The sequence below is a fragment of the Phalaenopsis equestris genome, unplaced genomic scaffold (assembly GCF_001263595.1).
Source record: "Phalaenopsis equestris unplaced genomic scaffold, ASM126359v1 Scaffold000002, whole genome shotgun sequence".
NCBI classification, from domain to species: domain Eukaryota; kingdom Viridiplantae; phylum Streptophyta; class Magnoliopsida; order Asparagales; family Orchidaceae; genus Phalaenopsis; species Phalaenopsis equestris.
The window spans coordinates 65,361,225-65,387,726 of NW_018164444.1; the positions used below are offsets into that span (position 1 = coordinate 65,361,225).

The 26,502-nt window shown below is 36.7% G+C and overlaps 1 protein-coding gene across 1 annotated transcript in view; it reads left to right on the top strand.

Moving 5' to 3' along the window:
* The window catches only part of LOC110027211 (26S proteasome regulatory subunit RPN13), a 44,254-nt gene extending 23,481 nt beyond the window's left edge, over positions 1-20,773 (top strand). The window contains exons 5-14 of the mRNA XM_020728545.1: positions 17,182-17,220; positions 17,322-17,396; positions 17,777-17,843; positions 17,923-18,013; positions 19,140-19,258; positions 19,445-19,471; positions 19,558-19,652; positions 19,732-19,809; positions 20,131-20,185; positions 20,311-20,773. Of these exons, the coding sequence (XP_020584204.1) occupies positions 17,182-17,220; positions 17,322-17,396; positions 17,777-17,843; positions 17,923-18,013; positions 19,140-19,258; positions 19,445-19,471; positions 19,558-19,652; positions 19,732-19,809; positions 20,131-20,185; positions 20,311-20,465 (801 nt within the window). The 3' untranslated portion in view covers positions 20,466-20,773. The remainder of the gene's footprint in view (positions 1-17,181; positions 17,221-17,321; positions 17,397-17,776; positions 17,844-17,922; positions 18,014-19,139; positions 19,259-19,444; positions 19,472-19,557; positions 19,653-19,731; positions 19,810-20,130; positions 20,186-20,310) is intronic.
* Positions 20,774-26,502: the final 5,729 nt, after the last annotated feature.

Sequence of the window (26,502 nt, forward strand, 5' to 3'; positions counted from 1 at the left end):
GACTCCTTTGAATAATCAGTCTAGCTTTCAGTTGCCGAGATGGCAGTGGCAAGATCTTGCACTCCTCGCGTGCTAAGCTCGGTCTTTGCCCAATATTGGAGCCTATCCATGAAGTTGAAGAGAGCATTCTTATCTAAAATATCGGATCAGAAACCAAGCTTCTAAACTTCTTAATGTAGTCTCGAATCAGACCCTCTTTCTTGAGCCTCCGCAATTGAGCTCTAGCCTCATCCTCAGCATTCTCTGGGTAGAACTGTCTCTTTAGCTCTCTCTTCAAGTCATTGAAAGTGGAACTTAAAGTCATTGAAAGTGGAAATGGAGCACAAACTTTTTTCTACATCTTTTTTTCTTCTTCTCCACCGAAGCATAGCGATGTCTGAGAGATAAAGAGAGACAAATTTTGTTTTTGCATCTTCATCAACAATTCCCATCGCTCCAAAGTATTGTTCTAGTCCTCATAATAAGTTGTCTACTTCCTTCGCGTTGTGAACCCCTCCAAAACTCATAGGTTTCTACTTCCTTCGCGTTGTGAACCCCTCCAAAACTCATAGGTTTAGGAACTTCAATCTTCTTGACTTCGACAGTGTGATGACTTGTGGATGCTGCTAGTGTCCTCTTGCACAGCGAAATGTCTCCACGCATCTCCTCCAAGCTAGCACGCACATCGCTCATCTCGTCCTCGTGGGCTCTTCGTACCTCTTGGAGCTTTCCCAACAAATCCTTCTGCAACTTAGCCATATGACCGAGTAAGGTCTCTTCAAGTTGGAGCATCATACATCTGATCGTTGAATCTAGTTGAGACTCTTCCATTCTTCGCATTCGATCTTCTATAGAAGGACCCGAAATGCCTTCGTTGACAGGATAACGTCTTCCAGGGCGGAAAGATGAAGAAGCATGTCGCCCTTGGCTTCGTGACTGCTCTGTGGAATGATGACTGTTGAAGCGGGATGTTTCGTTGTCACGAATATTGTGTCTGGTGATCATGTAGCAAACCGTTTAAGTACTTTAGTTTTGAGATTGAAACTTTTCCCACGCTCCGTCAACCAACGCCAACTTCCGTCGATCACCGCCGATCGTCGTCGACCACCGCCAACCATCATCAATCACCACCAACCAGATGTCGTCAGTCAACGTTGTAATCTGAAAAATATAGTTACCGTTTCCTGTCTGTTGGACGGGGGGTTTCTGTAATCATCAAACAATAGTAGATTTGCACAACTGGGTCAGTCGCCGTGATTTTTTCCTTTTCGGGTTTTCCACGTAAAAAATTTTATAGTTGTCTCTGCTTGCTTCTTTTTCATCTGTGTGTGCTGAATTCTCGTACAACGCTAAAACGATAATTCGTTACTTTACCGCCGCGAATTTTCTAGCACTCATAGTAAGAACACTTCTCACCCAAATTGAAACATGTCAATTCATTCACATACTTCGGGAGCATAACACTCGAGCTGATGCCCTCTCTAAAATTGCAACTTCAACAATTGAAGATCTCTATAAAAGGTATATTGAGGAGATACATTTTCTTAGCATTCATGACCCACGAGTGATACTGTCTATAGATGACCTAAGGGAGTCATCTTGGATGGATCCCATCATCTCCTTCCCTCGAGACGGAACACTGCCAGATGATGCTACTACATCAATTCTCATCACACATGGAAGGGTCACTGAAACAAATGCCAAACAATTTGTCTGGAAAAACATCTGTCGATTTGGGCTTCCCGCGAAGATTATCTTTGATAATGAGACTCGATTCACTGGAAGGGTCTTCACATCATTCTGCAAGGATCTTCACATCATTTTGCAAGGATCTTCACATTCAGTTGGTGCACACAGCCGTGATGTTTTTTCAAACAAATAGGCAGACAAAGATGATAAATTAGACGGTGCTCAAGGGGTTGAAGACTCGTCTTGAGAAGGCTGGGGGGGGGGGGGGGGGGGGTAGAAGAGTTCCACAACATCCTTTGAGCCTATCACACCACCTCTCGTACTCGAACCGGGGAAACTCCATATAACTTGTGTTTCGGCACTGAGGCTGTTATCCTAGTTGATATCAGAGTTCTAAACCCACGAGTTAAGACTTTCGACGCAGATAACAATGAGGAAAAACTCCGGCAACATTTGGATCTCCTCCCAGAAACACGCGATGTAACCTATTTTAGAGCTGCTTCCTACCGTCAAAGTGTTGCTCGCCACTTCAACCGGAGATTTAAGCATCGACCTATCTCCGTTGGTGACCTGGTCTTGCGTAGCATTGAAGCCGCCGGTCATGGTCCTCAACGCAATAAACTATCATCTATATGGGAAAACCTTTATATCGTGGCTACGATGATCAACGCAATAAACTATCACCTATATGGGAAAACCTTTATATCGTGGCTACGATGATCAAGCCTGGAACCTTCAAACTCAAGGATTTAGATGAAAAATCTTGCCCCATACTTGGAATGCAGAAAATCTTCGCAAGTACTATCAGTAACACCACAGTCATGTAGTCCATATATGTTATTACATCGTAACTCATACATAATCAATGTATCTCAAATATTACTCACTTTCCTATACATAAAGGATATTTTTAGAAAGTGTAATGACTCATTCACGAGTCACTTCATGCTCTCGACCCGAGAAATACAAAACTACGGTTGTATCTTAATCAGAGCATGATCAATCCCATGGAGATTTGATCCAACCTCTTCCATATGGGTTAACATTATTGAGTTTTTCTCCGATAAACAACCCTTGATAGGTTAACAGTTGACCCATTTGCACACAGGTTTGTAAGTGAGTAATACTCTAACAAACAACCTTAAATGAGTTAATAAGTTTTCGGTGGACTTCCGTTGACTCACCTATACAGGTTAACATCATCGAGTGCAACTCTGATAGATAGCTTCAGCCAAGTCAAATGTTGTTGACTATTTATCCTCACGCTTATCACCAGAAAGATACTTGGGGGGCAAATAAATAATAAAATAAGATGATCAGTATGTAGCAATAATGTAACATCATTTTGACAAACTTCCGTTGACTGACCTATACGGGTTAACATCATCGAGTACAACTCTGATAGATAGCTTCAGCTGAGTCAAATGATGTTGACTATTCATCCTCACGCTTATCACCAGAAAGATACTCGGGGGGCAAATAAATAACAAAATAAGTTGATCAACATGCAACACTAATGTAACATCATTTTGACAAAGTTCGAAAAGAATAACATCTGCTTAGTTAGAACAATATGACAAAGACAAACACACTACAAGTATAAAAGGAATATAACACTAATCAACGTCAACATTTTCCTCCGCCCCCTCGTCGTCGTTAAAGAACACCTTCAATTCACTCTCGATGTCATCACCGTCAGAATCTGAGGAATAATCCTTCGAAGCTTGGCTAGGAGTGAGCCCCTTCACGAAAATCCCGGTTCGACGTTGCACTGCTCGACTCCCATTCAGAAAACCTCGGATGAATTTTGCATCGGTGAACCACTTTTTGTTGCTCATTTATCTCCACATCAAGCACCCGATCATGAGCCTCTTGAACACGGTTTCGAATGATAGCCTTAAACTCAAGTGGGTTCTTAAAGTCCTTGATCGCTTTACGCTTAATTTCCGAAATATCAATATCTTTTGCGGACCTCAAAAGTCGGATCTCTTCTTCTTGGTCTAACACCGTCGACTTAAGGGCTTTCACGCTCTTACTACTTTCTACTTTCACGAATTTCACGAAGGCTGACTCGTGCTTCCGCCAACCCCTTCCGAGTTTTCTTGAGATTCTGAAGCTACAACGAGAGGGAGGTTGCCATTGTTGAAAGTTCTGTTCTGCACTCTGTCATCTGTGATTTCGGAGATGTAATTTTTTCAACCACAGATTCATACTGACGCTTGTACTCGCCTTGAAAATATTTTATCTTAACAAACTCGGAGTTTCAGTTTCTCAATGTCAGTCTTAGCTCCTGCTGGATTTCCACCATCTTATCCACCTAAAAGAAAAGAAATATGAGTTAGAGAGATGAAACTATTATATAGTGGCAGAAAATGAAAGAAACTTATAAAACTCTCGGCTTTCAGGAGCCCAGTACGTTCATGAGATAAGATATTTTCATGAATGTGAATAGTTGAAGGGCTTGGCAAGGGCTCTCGTGATGTTTCAACTTTCTTTTGTTTATGAGGCAGTACTTCACATTCACTGCTCGTTGGGAGCCGTTTTGAGGATTTTACGAGTGCTAGCTCGGAAGGTCTCTTCTTAGATTTCTTTAACACTATAGTTGTTGATTGTTCGAGTTGGAAATAAAGCTTGACCTTGAACAATGACTCCTCACTCACAAATTCGTAAATATATTGTCTCTCAAACAATAATTTTTTCAAGTCATGAAATATCAACATCTGCAATATTTCCTCTTCGGTAGTCTGAAGAGAGACAAAAAATTGTTGAAACCTTTCTCGCCTCTCGCGGAGTCCCCAATCATTTTTTGCAAAAAAGAATCTTATGGATCATTATCTTATCGGTTTCTTTAGGTGAGAATCCAACGTCTTATGCTTAAACAACACACGATCTTGTGTATAAGTAAAGAACCCACACAGTCGTGCCAAAATTATCGGTGTTAACTTCAACCCGCGACTCCTGAAGAAAATTGTCAACCTAATAATGAATGTCACCACTCAACAAGAACAACTTCATAATTTCAATAAACTCAAGTATCGGCGGAATTCGTATGCCAACTCTCAAGGCAACTTTATAAATAGTAACATACCCAGAAGTTCGTGAATATGCTCGATCAGTTGAAGTCGATAATTTCACCACAATATCATTCGTGAAGAAATACTTCTTTCGAAAAAAAATCAAGTCGCTCTCCGTCACAGTTGACACTGCATCCTCTGGGTTTTGACTTTTCCTCGGATTCTCAGCAGAACAATGTTATTTAGTTATCGTCATTTCAGTAACATTTTGCAGCGACGTTTCGCCGCGATGTTTCACAGCAATGGTTGCAGTGAAGAGTTGCGGTGAACCGTTGCTGTGAAACGTCGCGGCGAAGTGTTGCGGTGAAACGCCGCTGCGAAACGTTACTGAAATGGCGATAACTTGAGAACGTCGTTCTGCTGAAAACCTGAGGAAAAGTCAAAACCCAGAGGTTGCAGTGTCAACTGTGAAGGAGAGCGACTTGATTTTTTTTTTTCTAAAGAAGTATTTCTTCCCGAATACTATTGTGGTGAAATTACCGACTTCAACTGATCGAGTATAATCCTCAACTTCTGGGTATATTACTATTCATGAGGCTGCCTTGAGAGTTGGCCTATGATTTCTGTCGGCACTTGAGTTTATTGAAATTATGAAGGTGTTCGTGGTTTGCGTTGCTCGGTTATCTTGTCGAGTGGTGACAGTCCTTATTGGGTTGACAATTTTCTTCAGGAGTTGCGCATTGAAGTTAACACCGACAATTTTGGCACGACTGTGTGGGTTTTTTACTGATACGCATGATCATGTGTTGTTTAAGCATAAGGCGTTGGATTTCCACCTAAAAGAACTGATAAGACAATGATCCATAACATTCTTCTTTGCAAAAAATGATTGAGGGCTCCGCGAGAGGCGATGAATGTTTCAACAATTGTCTATCTCTCTTCAGACTACCAAGGAGAATATTGCAGAATCTGAGATTTCGTGACTTGAAAAATCTGTTGTTTGAGACAATATATTTACGAATTTGTGAGTGAGGAGTCATTGTTCAAGGTCAAGCTTTCTTTCCACCCCGAACGTTCAACAGCTGTAGTGTTAAAGAAATCTAATAAGAGACCTTCCGAGCTAGCACTCGCAGAATCCTCAAAACGGCTCCCAACGAGCAGTGAATGTGAAGTATTGCCTCAGAAACAAAAGAAAGTTAAAACATCACGGGAGTCTTGCCAAACCCGTCAACTATTCACGTTTCTGAAAATATCTTATCTCATGAACGTACTAGGCTCCTGGAAGCCAAAATTTTTATAAGTTTCTTTTATTTTCTATTACTATATAATTGTTTCATCTCCCTAACTCATATTTCTTTTCTTCTAGGTGGATAAGATGGTGGAAATCCAGCAGGGGCTAGGACTGACATTGAAAAACTGGAACTTCGAGTTTGTTAATATCAAATATTTTAAAGACGAGTACAAACGTCGATATGAATCTGTGGTTGAAAAAATTACATCTCTGGAATCATTGTTGACAGAGTGCAGGATAGAAGTTTCAACAATACAACCTCCCTCTCGTTGCAGCTTCAGGATCTCGAGAAAACTTGGGGAGGGGTTGGTGAAAGCATAAGTCAGCCTTCGTGAAAGTATTAAGACCGTGAAAGCTTTCAGGATCTCGAGAAAACTTGGGAGGGGTTGGTGAAAGCATGAGTCAGCCTTCGTGAAAGTATTAAGACCGTGAAAGCCCTTAAGTCGATGGTGTTAGTCCAAGAAGAAGAGATCCGACTTTTGAGGTCCGGAAAAGATATTGATGTTTCAGAAGTTAAGCGTAAAGCGATCGAGGACTTTAAGAACTCACTTGAGTTTAAGACTCATTCAAGACCGTTTTCAAGAGGCTCGTGATCGGGTGCTTGATGTTGAGATAAAGGGGCAATAAAAGTGGGTCACTGAGGAAAGATTCATCCAAGGTTTTTTGAACGAGAGTTGAGCAGTGCAACGTCTAACCGGGATTGTCGTGAAGGGGATCTCTTAGCCAAGTTTTCAAGGATTCTTACTTAGATTCTGACGGTAATGACATCGACTGTGAATTGAAGAAGGTGCTCTTTAACGACGATGATCGGGCGGAGGAGAATGTTGACATTGATTAGTGTTATACTTCTTTCTTTTATACTTGTAGTGATACTTGTAGTGTGTTTGCTTTTGTCATGTTGTTCTAACTACGCAGATGTTGTTATTCTTTTTGAACTTTGTCAAAATGATGTTGCATTAGTGATGCATGTTGATCATCTTATTTTGTTAGCTGTTTGCCCCCCGAGTATCTTTTTGGTGATAAGCGTGCAGATTAATAGCCAACAGCATTTGACTTGGCTGAGACTATCTTTCAGAATTTTACTCGATGATTTTAACCTGTATAGGTGAGCCAACGGAAGTCCACCAATGACTTATTAACCCATTTGAGGTTGTTTGTTGGAGCATTGCTCACTTACAAACATGTGTGGAAGGGGTCAGGTGTAGTCCACGAAGGACTGTTAACCTATCCAGGGTTGCTCATCGGAGAAAAACTCGATGATATTAAACCATATGGAAGAGGTTAGATCAAATCCCTCTGGGATTGATCGTGCTCTGACTAAGATACAACTAGAGTTGTGTATTTCTTGGGTCAAGAGCATGAAGTGACTCGTGAATGAGCCATTACACTTTCTAAAGATATTCTTTATGTAAAATAACTGAGTAATATTTAAGATAAATTGATTATGTATGAGTTGCGATGTAATAACATATGTAACTACATAATTAGGGTGTTAGTGATAGTACTTGCGAATATTTTTTGCATTCCAAGTTCGGGGCAAGATTTTTTCATGAGAATCCTTGAATTTTAAGGTTCCGGACTTGATAATGGTAGCCACGATATATGGGTCTTCCAAGAGAGGTGTTAGTTTATTGCGTTTAGGATCATGACCGACGGCTTCAATGCTACGTAAGACCAGGTCACCGACGGAGATAATTCGAGGCTTGACCCTCCAGTTGATGTGGTGAGCAACTTTTTGGTGGTAGGAAACAACTTTAAAATGGGTCACATCGCGTGTTTCTGGAAGGAGATCCAAATGTTGTCGGAGCTTTTCCTCATTGCTATCTGTGTCGAAAGTCTTAACTTGTAGGTTTGGAACTCCGATATCAATTGGGATAACAACCTCAGTGTTGAAACACAAGTTATGTGGAGTTTCCCCGGTTGGAATATGAGAGGTGGTGCGATAGGCCCAAAGAACGTTGTGCAGCTCTTCTACCCACTGCCCCCCAACCTTCTCAAGACGAGTCTTCAAGCCCTTGAGCACCGTCCGATTTGTCAGCTCTATCTGCCCATTTGTTTGCAGATGCATCACGGCAGTGTGCACCAACTGAATGTGAAGATCCTTACAGAATGAGGTGAAGGCCCTTCCAGGTGAAGGCCTTTCTAGTGAATTGAGCCTCATTATCAGTGATAATCTTCGCGGGGAGCTCAAAGAGACAGATGATGTTTTTCCAGATAAATTGTTTGGCATTTGCTTCAGTGATCTTGGCGAGCGGCTCCGCTTCTACCCATTTGGTGAAGTAGTCGACAACTAAGATGTTGAATTTTCGTTGTCGAGTAGCTAATGAAAATGATCCCATGATATCTACCCCCCATTGGGCGAAAGGTTAAAGATTCAGAAATGATGTGAATTCTACCGGCGACACATGCGTAAGATTAGAATGTAGTTGGCAACTCTTGCATTTTTGTACAAAATCTAACGCGTCTTGCTTAACTGTGGGCCAGTAGAAGTATTGCCTCATTATTTTAAGAGCAAGTGCCCTGCTACCAAAATGCTTCATACATATTCCGGAATGAATTTCTTGTAGAGCATAATCAGCTTCAGATGGAGGAAGACACTTGAGGTATGGACGTACAAATGTCTTCTTATACAGTTCATCCCCTATAAAGATGAAGTTGGCAATCATGCGTGATTTGAATTGATGTAGTAGCATTATCTGACAGTGTTCCGTCTCGGAGGAAGGAGATGATGGGATCAATGCTCCCTTGGGTCATCTATAGATAGTATCACCCATGGGCCATGAATGATAGAAAAATGTATCTCTTCAATACACTTTTTATAGAGATCTCCAATTGTTGAAGTTGCAAGTTTGAAGAGGGCATCAACTCGTGCTATACTCTCGAAGTATGTGAATGACCTGACATGTTTCAATTTGGGTGAAAAGTGTTCTTACTAGACTGAAACACTGCACTAGTTGTGATTTATGAGCGTCGAATTCTCCTTCTACTTGGGATTCGATGAGTTGAGAATCAGTGTAGATTATGTTTTGTACTTCACAGTCGATGACAAGCTTTAATCCAGCGACAAGTGCTTCATATTCAGCAACTTTATTGGTGGTTCATAATTTCAAACAAAGTCCGTACTCCAAAATGTCTTTCTTTAGGGAGATAAGTAATATTCCTGCACCAGTTCTTGAGTTTCCGGATGTTTCGTCTAAGTATAGTGTCCACTAAGGTGACCGTGGAAGAGAAAAGAGTGGTTCATCAGAGGTAGGCACTGTACATTCTACCACTGATTTGATGTTTGGTCGTGGTAAGATGTTTGGTCGTGGTAAACATTGGATGTCAAATTCTCCCAATTCTACTGATCTTTTAACTAATCTTCCCGATGCTTCTGGTTTTTGTAGGTTAGTCTTCAAAGGGAGTTGCGTGTAAACGCCAATAGTGTGAGCCTGAAAGTACGGACGAAATCTCTTTGCTGAGAATATCAGGGCTAGCGCAGTCTTGTCCTCCATCGGATAACGACTTTTTGTATCAGAGAGAATCTTGCTAACGTAGTATACTGGTTTCTCGACTGAGTTTTTCATTCTGACAAGCACAAAACTTATTGCATGAGGTGAAATAGGTAAATAGATATATAACATATCTCCTTGGACGGGCTTTGAGAGGAGGGGCGATGAAGCCAAAATATGCCTCGAGTTGCTCAAAAGCAATTTGACAGTCATCTGTCCATTGAAAACCAGTGTTTCGATCACCTTTAAGTATCTTGAAGAATGACAAATACTTATCCTCAGAACGAGCTAAGAAACGAGATAGATCGGCTATACGATCATTCAAGCGTTGAACCTCCTTGATGTTCCTTGGGGGCACCATATCTCTCAGTGCCTTGATTTTTTTTTTGGGTTTGCCTCAATTCTACGATGGGCAACCATGAATCCCAAAAACTTCCCTTATTTACTTCGAAAGCACATTTAGCCGGGTTAAGTCGTAAATCGTATTAACGAAAGAGTTGGAAACACTCCTCCAGATGAGAAGTGTGTTGGGATGTTTCCAGACTTTTTACCAACATGTCATCAGCGTAAACCTCCATTGTACGCCCGAGAAGATTTCTGAAGACTTTGTTCATGAGACGTTGATAAGTTGCACCAGCATTTTTTAATCCGAACGACATAATTTGATAACAGTATAAGTCATTATCTGTTTGAAAAAAGGTGGCTTCCTCATATACTAGGTTCATCTTTATTTGATTGTACCCTGAGTATGCATCCATAAAGCTGAGCATCTGATGTCTGGAAGTGGCATCAACAAGTTGATCTATGCGTGGGAAGGGAAATCTATCTTTCGGAAATGTTTTATTGAGGTCTGTATAGTTGACACACATTCTCCATGAACCACTAATTTTTTTCACCATGACGACATTGGCCAGCCATGTAGGGTGGTGCACTTCCCGGGTGAACTTTGCTTTGAAAAGCTTGTTGATTTATTGTTCAATAGCTTGTAAGCGATTCAGGGCAAAATTTCGCTTTTTCTGGATGGTCGGTTTAGATGTTGGATCAACTTTTAAAGAGTGCATAATTATTTCAGGGTCAACTCAATGCATGTCGGCCGGAGTTCATGCAAAAATGTTTTGGTTCCTTTGGAGAAGATTTACATACTCCGGCCTTTGCTCATCAGAGAGTAGGGAACCAAGCTGCACTGTTCTCGGGGGATGTTCTTCAGAGAGTCAGATGTGAATCAAGTCTTCCATGGGAGAAGCCCGTTGCAATATATCTTCATCTCGAAGATCGAAGTTCTCAATGCTAAGTGTCATTGACGGGCGTGACTGAGCTTGTCTGAGGTAGCATGATTGTGATGTTTGTTGATCACCTCGCACGACGCCGATCCCTGCTGGGGTTGGAAACTTGATCTTCAAGTGTGTTACAGAAGTCACAATGCTAAAGATTGATTGTAGTGGTCTCCTGAAGATGGCATTATATGTCGATTCTGATTTGACAACGATGAACTGGACTGAGGGAGTTATCTGTCGAGAAAAATCTCCTAAAACAACGGGGAAACTATTTGTTCCCTCGACCCACACTGGTCGATATCAAATTCATATGATAGTCCGGATGCAAATTGAACTTTTTCCCTTGTAAATCCCAAACTAAGGAAAGTTGAATAGAACAAGACATCGACAGAGCTCCCATTGTCGATCAGGATCATCTTTACGTTATAGCAGCGCTCGCCAATTCCTGCGCTAATGACAAGAGAATCTTGGTGGGGAAGTCCACCTTCCAAATCAGAATCATAAAAAATGATAGGCTCGAGGCGCAATTTCTTCTGCATTGGTTCACCAGGTATAGTGATAAGGACTTGATCAGTCAACAATGTTCCTCCAACAATTGTTTGAATTTCGCTTACGATTGGGTGACCCCCATGTTACTGTCTTTGTGTATGTTGCCCACTAGTAGGAGCATTATCAGTGTCATCTGGTTTGTTTTGTACAAATCGACCAAAATATCTTTGTTTAATTAACCTTTCAATCTCGTCCTTGAACTGCTTACATGCTTCAGTGGAGTGACCACGACTTCGATAAAAATGACAGTATTGTTCTTGATTCCCTGAGTTAGGTTTTATGGGGTGAGACCACTTAATGGCTTGCTCATCTTTGATAGTCATTAAGACATTAACACGTGATGTGTTGATCGGTGTATACTCTTTCTTAGGTCGATACTCACTTCTTTGGCTTGCAGGTTGAGGAAGGAGGTCGCGATTCCTCTGTTGTTCGGACTTTCTTCGTTGTGAATATTGATTATTATTTGCAGTGTTATTTTTGTGTTTTTCCCCAAATTTCTCGAACTGCTCTTTATGTGCGTTGATTGTCTCATCCGCAGTGATTTGGGCCTCAACACGGTGGACAAGGTCAACATAAGAACAAACTGTCTCCCGCATCAGTGATGAGTAAAAAGGTTCTGGGCAGAGCCCCCCAACGAAGACTCCCCTCAGTAACTCCGGATCCACCCCCGGAATCTGACGGGTTTCAGCAGAAAACCTGCGGAAGTAGTCCTTGAGCGACTCTCCTTCACTTTGACGAATTCCCGAGAGATGGGATGAATCATTGATGATCCTTTAATTTGCTATGAAATGCTTCGCGAACAGTTTGGCAAGCTCGTTAAAGGTGTTTACAGTGTCCCTTGACAGAGAGTAGAACCAGATTCGAGCTTGACCTTTAAGAGTAGCCGGGAACACTTGGCACAGAAGCACATCAGAGGCACGCTGAATGTGCATGATGTTTCGATAATGATCAATATGCTCATAAGGGTCGGTTATCCCTTCATACGTATGTTTGGAAGCTTGAAGCTTATTGGGATGGGGTGTTGGGGGACTGCATCCGCTGAAGGAGAAGATTCATGGATGTTACGGTAAGCATATAAATAATCCTTTTTCTCTAGAGGGAACTCTTCCTGGACGAGGCGTCATAGTTCGTTACAAATGCCATTATCTGGAGTGACAAGAAGAAGTGGCGATGTCGGGTGCGCGGTACGAAATGGATGAGTGGAACTTGCGGTATCTAGAAGTTCAGCATCACGACCTAATAGGGGATGTGTTCCTTCTTGAGGAGGCGGGTCGATACGAGTTCCTCTGAGTGGTATGTTTCTCGTATATCGCGGAGTTAATGGTAAACGAATTTCATCCAATGATTTAGGCAACGGTTGTTGAGCCCTGCGCAGGAGCTATAGGATCTCTAGTTCAAACTCTTCCATTCTACGCATTCGATCTTCTATTGAATGACCCGAAACACCTTTGTTGTCAGGATAGCTTCTTTCAGGGCGGGAAGAGGAAGAAGCATGCCGCCCTTGGCTTCGTGACTGCTCCCTGAAACGATGGGTGTTGGAGCAGGATGCTCCGTTGTTATTAACATTGTGTCTGGTTCATTTAGTAAACCGCGTAAGTACTTTAGTTGTGGGATTGAAACCTTCCCACAAACGACGCCAAACTGTTGCGTGCTGGAAAATTTACGGCGATAGAGTAACGGATTATCGTCTTAGCGTTATATGAGAATTCAACACACACACAGATGAAAGAGAAAACAAGCAGTGATGACTCCATAAACTTTTACGTGGAAAACTCGGAAAGGGGAAAACCACGGGGCATGACCCAATTGCGAAAATTCACTATTGATTGATGATTGCAGAAATCCCTTGTCCCACAGACGGGAAATTGTTACTAGATTTTTGCGTCAACTGAAGGCGTGTGGTTGGTGATGATTGATGATGATTGGTGGTGATCGACGATGGATGACGGATGTTAACAAGAGTAGACGATGGTCGACGACGGTGAACGGTGGTCGATGGAGGTTGACGGCAGTTGACGGCGGACGGCAGTCGGCGGTGGTCGATGACGGTTGCCGGTGGTCGACGGAGGTTAGCGGTGGGCGGTGACGGTCGTCAGTGTGGGGCATTGACGGTCGTTGGTGGTCAGCGATAATCGACGATGACAGAGATGATGTTGGACTTAAACTCTTTTTCAAAGCCTCAAGTTCTCTCTCAAGTCTTCCCTTCATGTGAGAGGTGAGACTCTATTTATAGTGTTTTGGGTGTAATTAATGTAGGAATATAAACCATTTTGATTGGATAGTTCGGAGAGCTTCCCTCGATCAGATGATGTTTGATGGACATTTGAATGCCTTAACGATGTCAGAATTGAGCAATCTTGGGCTCGTTGGATTCGTCTTGTCGAGACACTCGATTCGACTATGCACCCGCTAGATTCGACATCCGTTTGACAAATAAATACATAATCTCAGATCCTTCTTGGTTCTTCTTGAACTCTCATGCTTCATCCTTGAGTTCTTCATGGTGTATGGCCTTCTTCTGACCTCTAGAATTGGGTAGAAGTTTCTAGAGTTGTGGAACTTTCTCATCCACCTTCTTCGCTCTAGAAGGTTCTTACCATGCATGCCTTTTCTAGAGTTTTCCTTCTCATGTTTGTCATGTCATTTCTTTGAAGATGGTGGGGCATGACAAAGTGTTGTTCTCCCATTACAAGAAGATACTATAACTCCATGGATGTTGCCTTCTTTGAAAACCAACCCTACTACCCTAAATCTGATATTCAGAGGGAGAGTCCGGTGAATATTAAACTTGGGACATTACTCTAGAGTCTTCACAACCTATTCCACTTCCCCACAATACTCTAGATGCTCACACTGATCTAGAGTCATCATAACATATTCTAGTTCCCTCTAACCATCATTTCTCCCAAGTTCCACCAGTTGAGAAGATCCAACTTTAGATTGACAACAAGGGACTTTGTGCGTATGTTAGGAGAAATAAATTCACTGAGCAGGATAAAGACAATATGCAACACATGACTGTTTACAACCAAACTTGAATTCACACATCTTTGAAGTTTGAAGGGAGGTGGAAACTTGTGAAGAAGGCAGGGAAAGCTGCACAAATTATCCTATCTAAGACTAGGCTGCCTATGAAAAGTTATCATCAACATATAAAACTTTTGTATCTAATCTTGATAGTATGCACACACCCAAGTCTATTCATGAAGTACTTAAATGTCCTAGATGGCATAAAGGCAATTGAAGAGAAGATCCAAGTATTTGATCTAAAAGACTCATAAATTTTTACAAAGCTTTTCCAAGATAAAAGATCCGTTGGGTGCAAATGGGTCTTCAATGTCAAGTACAAAACATGTGGGAGCATTGAGAGGTTCAAGACTAGGTTGGTGGCCAAATGTTTCACTCAGTTTATGGGATAGACTATCAAGAGACATTTGCTCCAAGTTAAACATTATAATAGTTTTTCATTTCTTAACAGTGAACAAAAAATGAGAACTGCATCAACTTGATATTAAGAATGTGTTTTTGAATGGAGACCTTGAGGAAGAAGTGTATACGAAATTCCCATCAAGACTAGAAAATGACTCAAATAAGCGTATATTTTGTAAGCTAAAAAGCCACTTTAAGCCACTTTATGACCTCAAACAATCTCCAAGGGTTTGGTTTGATAAGTTTGCCCAAACGATGAAATTAATGGGTATATTCAATATCAAGCGGACCATGCTTTGTTCATAAAGCATACTTAGAGAGGTAAGATGGTTATACTCATCGTCTAAGTAGATTATATGATCCTGATAAATGATGAAAAGGAGATTGGGAAGATTATTGAGGTTCTTGCCTCTGAGTGTGAAATTAAGGTTTTAGGGGTGATGAGATATTTTTTTTAGGCATGAAAGTGACTTGATCCAAGATGGATATTGTGATATCCCAAAAAAGTACATCCTGGACTAATTAAAAGAGGCAAGAATGTTGGAGTGCGAACCTATTGAGACTCATATGGATTTCAACAAAAATTACATTCAGGGGATAAAAGACACCAGTTGAAAAGGGTAGATACCAAAGACTAGTGAGTAAGCTCATCTATCTAACACACACGAGACGTGATATTGTTTATTGTGTCGGTTTTGTTAGTCAACATATGAATAGTTCGAATGAAGAATATTTGAAGATCATTTACAAAATATTGAGGTTTTTTAGGAAGACTCATGGCAGAGAGCTCTTATTTAAGAGATCAGCAAAAAGGGAGAGAGGTTTATAGTGATGCTAGTTGGGTAGGAGAACTATCGGATAGAAGGTCTACTTTTGCGTAGTGTTCCTATGTCTAGGGAAATTTTGTCACTTAGAGGAGCAAGAAGCATGCAATGGTCTCTAGAAGTAGTGAAGAATATTGGGTATCGGGCACTTGTTTTAGGAATTTGTGAAGAAATGTGGATTTAAAGGTTGTTAAATGAGTTGGGATACTTTATTGTCAATCCAATAAAGATGTTTTGTGATAGTCAAACAGTAATTATTATTGCAAATAATATTGTGTATTATGACAGGACCAAACACATTGAGATTGATAGCCAATTTATCTCTAAAAATGTCAATGGAGACATTATTCACTTAATGCGAATTCAAACTCATCTTCAAGTTGCAGACGTTTTCACAAAATTTTTACATCCAGACAGCTTCACTGACCTAAATACCATGTTGGGTCTTTACAACATCTATGACCCAACTTGAGGGGGAGTGAAATTTTTGGAGTTTCTTATTTTAGTTTTATTCCCTTCTTATTATGTCATATTTCTTTTCTTCTTGAATTATGCTTGCTTTAGTAAGTTGTATTTAATCTTATCCTAGCCGTTAGGGCTGTTAAAGATCTGATTTTGAGTTGTGCTAGGGTCAGCTTGAAATTGGCTCGAAATCAACTCCTAGCTCTTTATATTTGATCTCGAATTGAGCAGGCTCAAAATTGAATGGAGCTTGAAATTGAAATGTGCTAGCTCGAATTCAGTTATTTGGATCTGCTTCAACTCAGAATCAGCTAGATCTGACTCAAAATTGAAACTAAGTGGCTCAGATTGAGTTATTTGGATGCATTCCAGCTCAAAATTGGCTCAAAATTAGCTTGTGAATTGTTATATTCAATTTTACTTAGCATTATATATATAAGATTTATAAATAAAGAGTATTACAAGCCGATCTCGAGTTAGTTCGAGCTGATCCATGTATGACTGTGAATCAACTCGAAAAAAATTCGATCCAAAGTTTCAGCTCAATAGCTCAGATCGTTTATTTCGATCTGATCTCGATTTGAGCCAAACTTCAAATAGATTTTCTGGTGATTAACGTTCTTCGAGCTAAATTCGAAACCCTAATAGCCGTTCCTTATTATATAGGGAGAAGAGTTGTAATTTGATTATTGAAAATAAGAAAATACGATTTTCTTCATCTTTCTTCACTTATTACGGAATAGATTTCTATCTACGTATGTATGTATATGGCATTTACATACATACCTTCCAATTCATACAAATTTATGTTTATCACACCTAAACTTTGCACTTTACATTTATACAACCTAAATCTTTTTATATCACAACAAAATACCACCTTGTTAACTTTTAAACAGTGAAATACACCCTTTCATGCTTAGCAAAAGTGGTATATATGGAAAAATTGAAGTTCAGGAGCTAGATATGTAAAAACAAGAACTTAGTGCTATGAGTGTGTGTGGGTCTATGTATGGATGGATTACTTTGTAGCTATCACCCTTTGCTTTCTTAAATTATGTTGAAATAGGATTGTTTAATTTGTCATGTAATTTTTTTTTTCTTCCGCTATTCGATTTCTTTTTCTCCTGCATCTTCTTTTTTGTTGAAAATTGGCTTCCTTAAATTTATGTACTACAGGATCAGATCATCTTCCCAGATGAAGCTGTTTTTGAGAAGGTACTTTTTCTCTATTCGAGTCTATGATTTTTTATTCCTCGATTGTCACTTTGCAGCATGTATTTGTTTATTTAATACTATCATCCTTGTTTCATGTTCAGGTGGTGCAATCCCCTGAAAGAGTTTTCATTTTGAAGTTTAGCTCTGATAATAGGAGGTTTATCTTTTGGATGCAGGTCAGTTCTTTTTAGGGAGAGTTATATTCGTACAAATATAATCATTCCAATTTACAAAATTATCAAAAATAAATAATAATAATAAAATAGTAAAAAGAAAAAATTATTCATGCATTTGTGCTTGTTATGAAACTAACTCATTCGGAATTTGATAAAACATTGAGGATGAAAGTTTATAGTTTTGCTTTGAATTTTGAGATTTTGGATACCAATTTTGTTAATTGAGATAGTTGGGTGATAATCTTATAAATATTTAAAATTTCATTGTTAAACAAGAGTTGCCGCTCTTTATTTTATCACTTGCTTTCCTTATGCCTGTTTCGCTGAAATCAAAGTGCTTTACATCTTTTACTGAAAATTATGGGTTGGGCTACTGATAGGAGCCAAAATCTGATGGAGACATTCAAATATGCAATTCAATCAATTCTTGCATTAATCGTCCTTTAGGTATGTCGTGTTATTACATTTGTGTGAATTTCTGTCTGTATTTGTGCTTTATTTAAATTTATTTTCAAATTTTCTGAAGATATCATCGTTGAAGATGAGGCTGAAGCTTCAGTTCCTATGCACATATCTGAAATTTCTGAAGATACAGCTGATGATGATATCTCATCAAGGTATGGTGGATTTCACATTACTTATTGGAAATTCCATCTAGGAGATGCAGATGATCTGGTGTCCACTTTGCATTATGTTTTCTTAGTTCTTTTGAAACTTGTAGTTTTATTTGTTTTTATCTGTAATTTATGAAGAAAAGTAGATGCTCTTAATTAGCTGGATATATATCATTTGGGGCATTTACATACCTACCACACAATTCTTATGTATTTACATATCTAATACCTGCCCTATTATATTTACATGAATAGCCATTAACATTACATTCAAAATACATGTACTAACTTTTGATAAGTGAAATAGATCTTTTTTCTATAGGGTTATGATATCAAATTGTTATCGGTATCAATATCAAATTTTAGTTATTAAATATGTAAATACAATTGCGTGGTATTTATTTAAATTTCCCATATCATTTTCATGTGTTTGAGTTTGGGTGATTTGACTATTCTAGATCAAGGCCAGCATTTGGAGTATTGAGCCACTTATTCTGTCCCTTGACTATTTTTGTTATTCTGATTAAACTTAGTCTTCAAAAACTTAAATTGTGAAATCAAATATTTATAAACAGTGCATAATTTTCATTATTGTGTATGATATTTTTCAAAAAAATTTGCAAACATTTCACTCATGCAAAAATCTGCAAGATTACTCTTTTCAGGGTTTGATCTTGTTGGGGTGTGGGGATGGTTAGATCTGCAATACAAAACCTGCAGATTGTCAATAACAATATTTTGAAACACCGAAGGGCTTTTTAGTTTAAACCCTAGGGGAGCTACTCATAAATAATTGGGATAAGGTACTAGAATGCTGCTGCTTATGTGTTGCTTCGGGTGTTTTTCAAAACATTTAGTCCTTATTTAAGGTAATTTTTTCATTGCTGATGTGGAGAGCTGTAGATATTAATCGCACGGCGGCCTCGTTGATTTTTTTGATTAAGCTTACTCGTTTCAAACTTACTTATTTAAGGTAATTTTTTCATTGCTAATGTGGAGAGTTGTAGATATTAATCGCACGGCGGCCTCATTGATTTTTTTGATTAAGCTTACTCGTTTCAAACTTTCAGCTCCATTTTTCTGTAGTAGTTAATGCTTGAGTTCTCATGTTGGTATCCCCTTTGCGTAGAGCTGGAAACTTAGTTGACCAGAACATGGCCGGGGAATTGACTGGCGAAGTGACTTCATCTGCTGGACCTGTAAAATTGGCAGATCTGCAAAGAATATTAAGAAATATCCAAACTCCTGGTATCACCCTTTATATAATATATATACATATATATTCACTTGTCCTTATATCTCTCCATTCTATTTATTATTGAGGAGAGTGTCAATTTAGTTCTCAAATTCTTTATCACTTTTGTAAACAGTCAGGGAACTATCTTGGCACTTTACTCATTTACTATTCTTACTACTTTTTTTCCATTTTTGCAGATGATTCGATTGAAGATCCAGATGCAGGTAGAACTTCTCAGCCACCCACAGAATCAGTGATATTTGTTGTAAAAATTTAAAAAATTGAACATGATAAACTCCCTTATGTTTAGGTTTGGGTTTGGGAGATATTTTAAAGCCTGATCTTCTCTTGCCGTTGGTTGAATCATTACCGTTAGAGCAGACATTAGCCTCGTACTTGCCGGAGGTTTGTGTGGCCTTTGCGGAATATTATTCAAAATTTCTGTCTCAATAACTGCAGATTCTCATTGTTCCAACTTTTATAGGGTTCATGGAATCCTCATGAACTAATGGATTTGCTGCAGAGTCCTCCTTTCCGGCAGCAAGTAGATTCATTTAGTCATGTAAGGAAAATATATTTTATTTTTTTGTCATTTACACAAATACCGGTCAATTCATATGTATTTACATATCTATAACCTAAAGTTTGCTTTTTTGCAATTACACCTCCGAGATAATTTGTATCACATAAAAATTACTACCATTTTAACTTTTAAAAGACGAAATTTATCTTTTCATTCATAGGTAAGGCGGTATATGTGTGTAAAAATTAACATTTTGGTATTAGATATATTAATACATTGTATTTGGGTGGTCTTTAAGTAACTCTTCCTTTATTTATATGGCTACTATAATCTAAATTCCTCATTTGGTTAATGATACAGGTTCTTCGGACGGGACAGATTGATTTGTCTCAGTTTGGAATCAACCCGAGTAAATGTAAGTACTATCATCCAGATGAGATTCAAACTCAAGACCTTTACAATAGTTTCAAATGATAATTCACTAGAAAAGATGGGAAACATTCTGTTTCTATGCTTAAAGTTTGATGATCTCTATCACAGACAACTTCACCGTGCTCTCGTTCCTCGAAGCGCTGGAGGAGACCGTTGCGGGATCGTCGGAATCCACCGGAGAGCCGGATTCGATGCACGATGAGAGCAAAGGCCCTCATTCGCAGAAGTGCGTCGATGGCAGCAATGCCATGGATGAAAGCTGATGGAGCAGAGCTGTCTGATTGTGTCATAAACTCAAGAGCATTATATATATATATATATTCATTCATCCGGAGCGCAGCTGGGCAGAAGAGGTTGGCATGAGGAAGAAACTTATTCAGTAATGATATGTTTTCACTTGTTGTCTGTCGATTAATAAAACTTTATTTAATGAGATTTTGTCCTTGCAATTGATTGTTGTAGCGGTAAGATATCTTTCCTGCAGCTTTTATGAGGTTGGAGGAATTTATCACTTTTATGTTGTGTTTTTGTCTTAATGATTATATTTCAGTGTTTGTTTTGTCTTCCGAAATATATATTTTTTAATTAATTAATTCATCTTTCTTAATCACTAATTAGTGTCAAATAATGACATATTAAAAATCTTCTTTATCTTAATTGATGAGTTAATTTGAAGTTGGTAATGAAAAAAAAAAAAAATGTTAGAATTAAGTTTTTTTTTTTTTTTTTGGTGATTTATTTTATGATCATTGAAATAATTTTTGGGGTAAATCTATATAGCACTCAAAATTTTATTACATATAAATAGGGCTGTTAATGATTCAATTTCGAGTGGAGCTAGTTTGACTCTAAATTGGCTTGAAAAAAATTTGATCCAAAATTTTGGCTCATAGCTTGCGTTTGTAGTTCGATTCGATTCTGATTTGAGTTAAAATTTGAATCAATTTTTGAGTGATTAATGATCTGTGTTAAATTATGAACTGTTTATTTTAATGCAATTTCGATCTAATTCAAAATTTGAATTATTTTTTTGAGTGATTAACGATCTTTTGAGTTTAATTCACATACATACAAATGTAGTGCATTCTTTCATTCCTTTTTCTTGAACTCTCAAGAGAAAAGAACTCTACATTTTTCATTTGTAAATCCTTACATGCATGCAGCCTAATTCCTTTGTCTTTACATGTCTAACATTTGAATTTCTTGTTCATATTTATATCATCTCTTTCATTATCACGTAGAAGACATTACCATTCTAACCTTTAAAGAGTGAAATGTGCAATTTTTTTTTTTATGTATAAGGTGTCATATGTGAAAATTAAAGTTTAGATCTTTTATGTACATAAAGTTTAGATTTTTTATGTATAAGGTGTCACTATGATGGAGTCACTCATTAATGTATTAGTGGAAGAACAATAATGTACTCGTGCACTTATATAGAAAAGGATATTGATATTATTGTGTCATAATTAACACAATTTTTAGTGGAGCTATTGTGACAGTTGTACAAATATAGAATTATATTAGTATTGATATAGTATAATTCATTGATAGCATGTTAAATATTTATATTGATTATTAAAATTCTTAGCTGACATGCATCTTGCTTATTTTTTTCTTGCAATATTGTAGCTTGGGAGTATGAGTATTCAATGCATGTTTAGCTTATTTTTATCTTAAACTAACTTTTATGGTTAATTAAGTGATTAAATATGTACGATAAAAAGAAAATTATTGATAGAAAATGTGAAAAACTAGTAACGAGATATATTTAATAGTACAACTTTAATTTAATTTGATTGGTGACAATTTCATCTGTTAAATTCTAGATTGATATCGAACATTTAATTCACACCATCCGACCGTCTCTCCTTAAGCATTCACTCTATTTATAACTTAAGGCCAAAACTCACCCCCTCTCCCTCATTCCTATATTACCCAAAAATTCCCTAACCCTCTCGTCTTTTGTAAGGCTGAAATTTTCCTCCCTTTCATTCCTCTCTTCTCTCACACCAAGGCCAAAAACCTTTCCCTCATCATCATCTCCTCATACCAAGGCCTAAAATCCCTCTTTCCCATCAAGGAATGCACAAATATCCTTTTATCCAAATAAGGAAGTTAAGCAATTCTACTTAGGATAATGTATAAATTACTTTTCCTTTCTCCTTTCAATAAGTGTAACATGAAATAATTTTGTGAAATTGTGATGTAAACCCTCTTTCTTTCTATTCCTCCATGACGGGCCCAAATCTCTCCCTTTCCTTCCCTTTTCCTCCATGATTGACCCAAATCTCTACCTTTATCTCCCTTTTATTCTATGAATAAGCCCCATGCCTCTCCTTTCCTCCCTCTTTTCCATAACCAAGCCACATACCATACTCTCCATTTTTTTTTTCCTATCATAATCTAACCTTCCTACCCACTAATACACTCATTTTCTCTCTCTTTCACTCCTACCCGAAACCCTAGCCCTTACACAACACACCCTGATTTTCTCTCCTACATGAAACCTAACATCTTTTCTCTCTCTCTCTCTCTCTACCCGACCCAAAACCTAGCCCTCTCCCTCACCGTCACCCTCACCCTCACCCTCACCATTTCTCCCTCTCTCTCTCTCTATCATATTCAAAACCCTAGCTCTCCCCCTTACCACTTATCTCTCTATCTATTACCCAAAACTCTAACCCTCTCCCTCACCTTCACAACTTCTCCCTCTCTTTCCTACTCGAAACCCTAGCCCTCACCACTTTTCACTCTCTCGCTTCTACTCAAAATCCTAGTCCTCGCTCTCACCATTTATCCCCCTCTAGGCTACCTGAAATCCTAGCCCAACCCACTCACCTTCTCCCTCTCCTACCTGAAACCCTAGCCCAACCCACTCAACTTCTTTCTCTCTCTCTCCTATATAAAACCTTAACTAGCGCTACTGACTCTCTCCATCTCCCTCTCTCTTTCCTACTAGAACCCTAGCAAGCATAGTCTCACCCCTTTCATTATCTCTCTCTCATACCTGAAATGTCTACTCAACCAACCACATAAATACCCCTTTTTCTATGGATTAAACCTTAGCCATAGCTATTCCTTTATGTTTTTCTCATGTAAAAAAATTTCATGTGTTTATAGTTATGTTACATTAAAAAAAATCATGTGTTTATTGTTATTTTCCATGAAACAAAATTTTTTTTGATGTTTTTATGGTCATGTTTCATGCAACAAAAAAAGAATTTATTGTGATAGCTTCGTATTTTATGCAATAATTCATGTGTTAGTTTTGTCTCTTGAAAAAAAAAAACTCACCTTAATAGCCTCATATTTTTATGCTAGAATTCTTGTGTTAGTTTTAAGTTTAATGTAAAAAAAAAAGATACTCATATTGTAGTTTTATATTACATTCAAGAATCCATGTGATAACTTTATGTTCCACACAAGAATCCCTATGGTAGTTTTATGTCCAAGCAATAATTCATGGTGTGGTAATTTTATGATTCATGTAAAAGCACAAGTTGTGATATTTATGTTTCATGCAAAAAATACAGGTTGTGATGTTCATGTTCCATGCTAAAAATATAATGTAATAGTTTTAAGTTTCAAACAAAAAATAATAATAATGTGGTGCCCTTCATGTTTTATGCATGTAAGAATTTATGTTGTAGTATTTAGATTCCATGCAAAAATCCATATTATGATGTTATGTTCCATACAAAAATATAAGTTGTGGTATTTATATTGCGTGCAAATAAAAATTCAAGCTCTGATGTTTAAATTTCATGCAAAAATGTAAGCTGTGCTATTTATATTTCAAGCAAAAATTCATGTTATGGTATTTAAGTTTCATGTAAAAGTTTATGTTGTGCTTACATGTCTGATGTTGATTATTCTTATAAATTAGATATTTAGGGAATGATTTGTAAATGTTACATAATTAAAATATACAATTGAACAATAAAAATTAATTTTAAAAAAATATATAAATTTAAATGTGCTCTAAATTAATTTTTTGTAGAAATTTTATATAAATTAAAAATGAGCTCTAAATGGAGGGGAAAATGTTATGTAAGTTTATCTATGCTTAGAGCGGAAAATGTTATGTAAGTTTATGTATGCTCTAACTTCAAAATATCTACACAAGCTCTTAAAATTTGAATTAATTAAACGAAAGCTTTTAAATATGGAGCAAAAATTTTAATAAATAATTATAATTTTTAAACTTAAATAAAAATCTTTAAAAAAATTTAAATAGTTTTTTTTTTTTCAAAACAAAACTCATATAAAACTTTTCCAAAACAAAACTCAAGCAAAAATTAAAAAAAAACAAAAATAAAACTTTTTTAAAAACAAAGCCTAAATAAACCATTTTTGAAACAAAAACTAAATAAAACATTTCAAAACAAAACCCAAACAAAATTTTTACAAAACCTAAATAATTTTTTTTCAAAAAAAAAAAAAATTAATGAAAAACTTAAATAAAAATTTTTCAAAATAAAACTTAAAGCAAAAAATTTTCTACAAAAATTAACTAATTTTTTTTAAAACAATCCTTTTTAAAACAAAAATTAAATAAAATTGTTTCAAAACAATACCTAAATAAAACTTTTTCAACAAAACCTAATTTTTTTTTTCAAAATAAAGCTCAGGTAAAATTTTATTAAAATAAAATTTAAACAAAGGTTTCAAATTAAAATTTTAATAAAAGCTTTCAAAAACAAAACTTATGTAATATTTTTTGTGAAATAAAACTTAAATAAGGCTTTTTTCAATACAAAACTTAGAATAAAGTATTTTTAAAGTGAGATTTAAATATTTTTTTTCAAAATAAAACTCAAAATAAAATATTTCAAAACAAAACTTAAATATCAAGCAAAATTTAAAAAAAAACTCTTACAAAATAAAGTCTAGTAAAAATTTTTAAAGCAAATTAAAGCAAAACTTTTTCAAAACAAAACTCAAGAATTTTTTTCAAAATGAAATTTAGATAAAACTTTTTCAAAAAAATACTGAAGCAAAACTTTTCAAAATAAAATTTAAAAACAAATTTTTTTTTTCAAAAAATTACTTATGTAATTTTTTTTCAAAATGAAAAGTAAAACTTTTCAAAATTAAAATGCAAGTAACTTTTTCAAACTTAAATAAAAATTAAATGTTTTTTTTAAAATGGAACCTAAGTAAAGCTTGTTCAATCTACAAACAAATCTAACTAAACATTTTGAAAAAAAAAAATCTAAAAAATATTTTTAAAAACTAAAACAAACTCAAAATATTTTCAAAATTAAATAAAAATATTTAAAATTTTAAGTAAATTTGTTTCCAATTAAAATGAATACTTTTTTATGAAAAAAAATATCTCATGTGCTCACAAAATATATAGAATTCCAATCAAATCTATATAGATTTGCAAATCATTCTCATGAATAGCTAGCTTGTATAAGTTTTGTGCATTTAATGTGTCTAACCTATAAATGAACATATTTTCATTCGACCTATAAATGAACATATTTTCAATCGAGAATATGTGATTTATAAGATGAACATATTTTCATCATTCGACCTATAAATGAACATATTTTCAATCGAGAATATGTGATTTATAAGTTTGGCTTCTAAACATACAAGGGTTGGGCAATTTCACTTACACTTTTTTTTCATTTAATTATTTTACATGCTTAATAATATCATTGTGTGATAAAATTATTTAAACATATATACTTATCAAAAAAAAGTTTTTTCATATGTGTGGAAGTAATATTAAAAAATAAACATGTTTATGAAACTTTAGTATGAAAAATATAAGCATTGAATGACATATATATAAGACTCTTTTGACATGGGAGCTTCAACATAGAATAGTAAACCAATACGTAAAATCAGACTTAGGAGAAAAACTAATGGAGAACACCACCTAGGATAAAAGCCTAAATGCAAAAATTTGAACATTAAATGCCTTGTTTTTTATTTTTACCAATAAATTAAAAGTTTAATCAAATCATGAATTAAATATAAAAATCTAAAATAAATGTAAAATTCACCAACTTAAATAATGGAAACTATCACAAGGTAAATTGACTATGAGATTTTGGTTAGCCAACTAAGAAACAAAACCAAGGATCACATCACTTAGAATGGGCTAGTCTAGAAAGCTATGTTAGATTAATAGGTACTCATGGTTAGTGCTAAAGAGAAGGACCCACATAATAGTGAAAAAGGTCCACATTCTTCATCACTATGATAATAAGTTGGCTAGGCATAGTGGACCTCAACCAACTCAATGATCGGTGGCACTTGATGGCATGGTCGGCCGCCCAA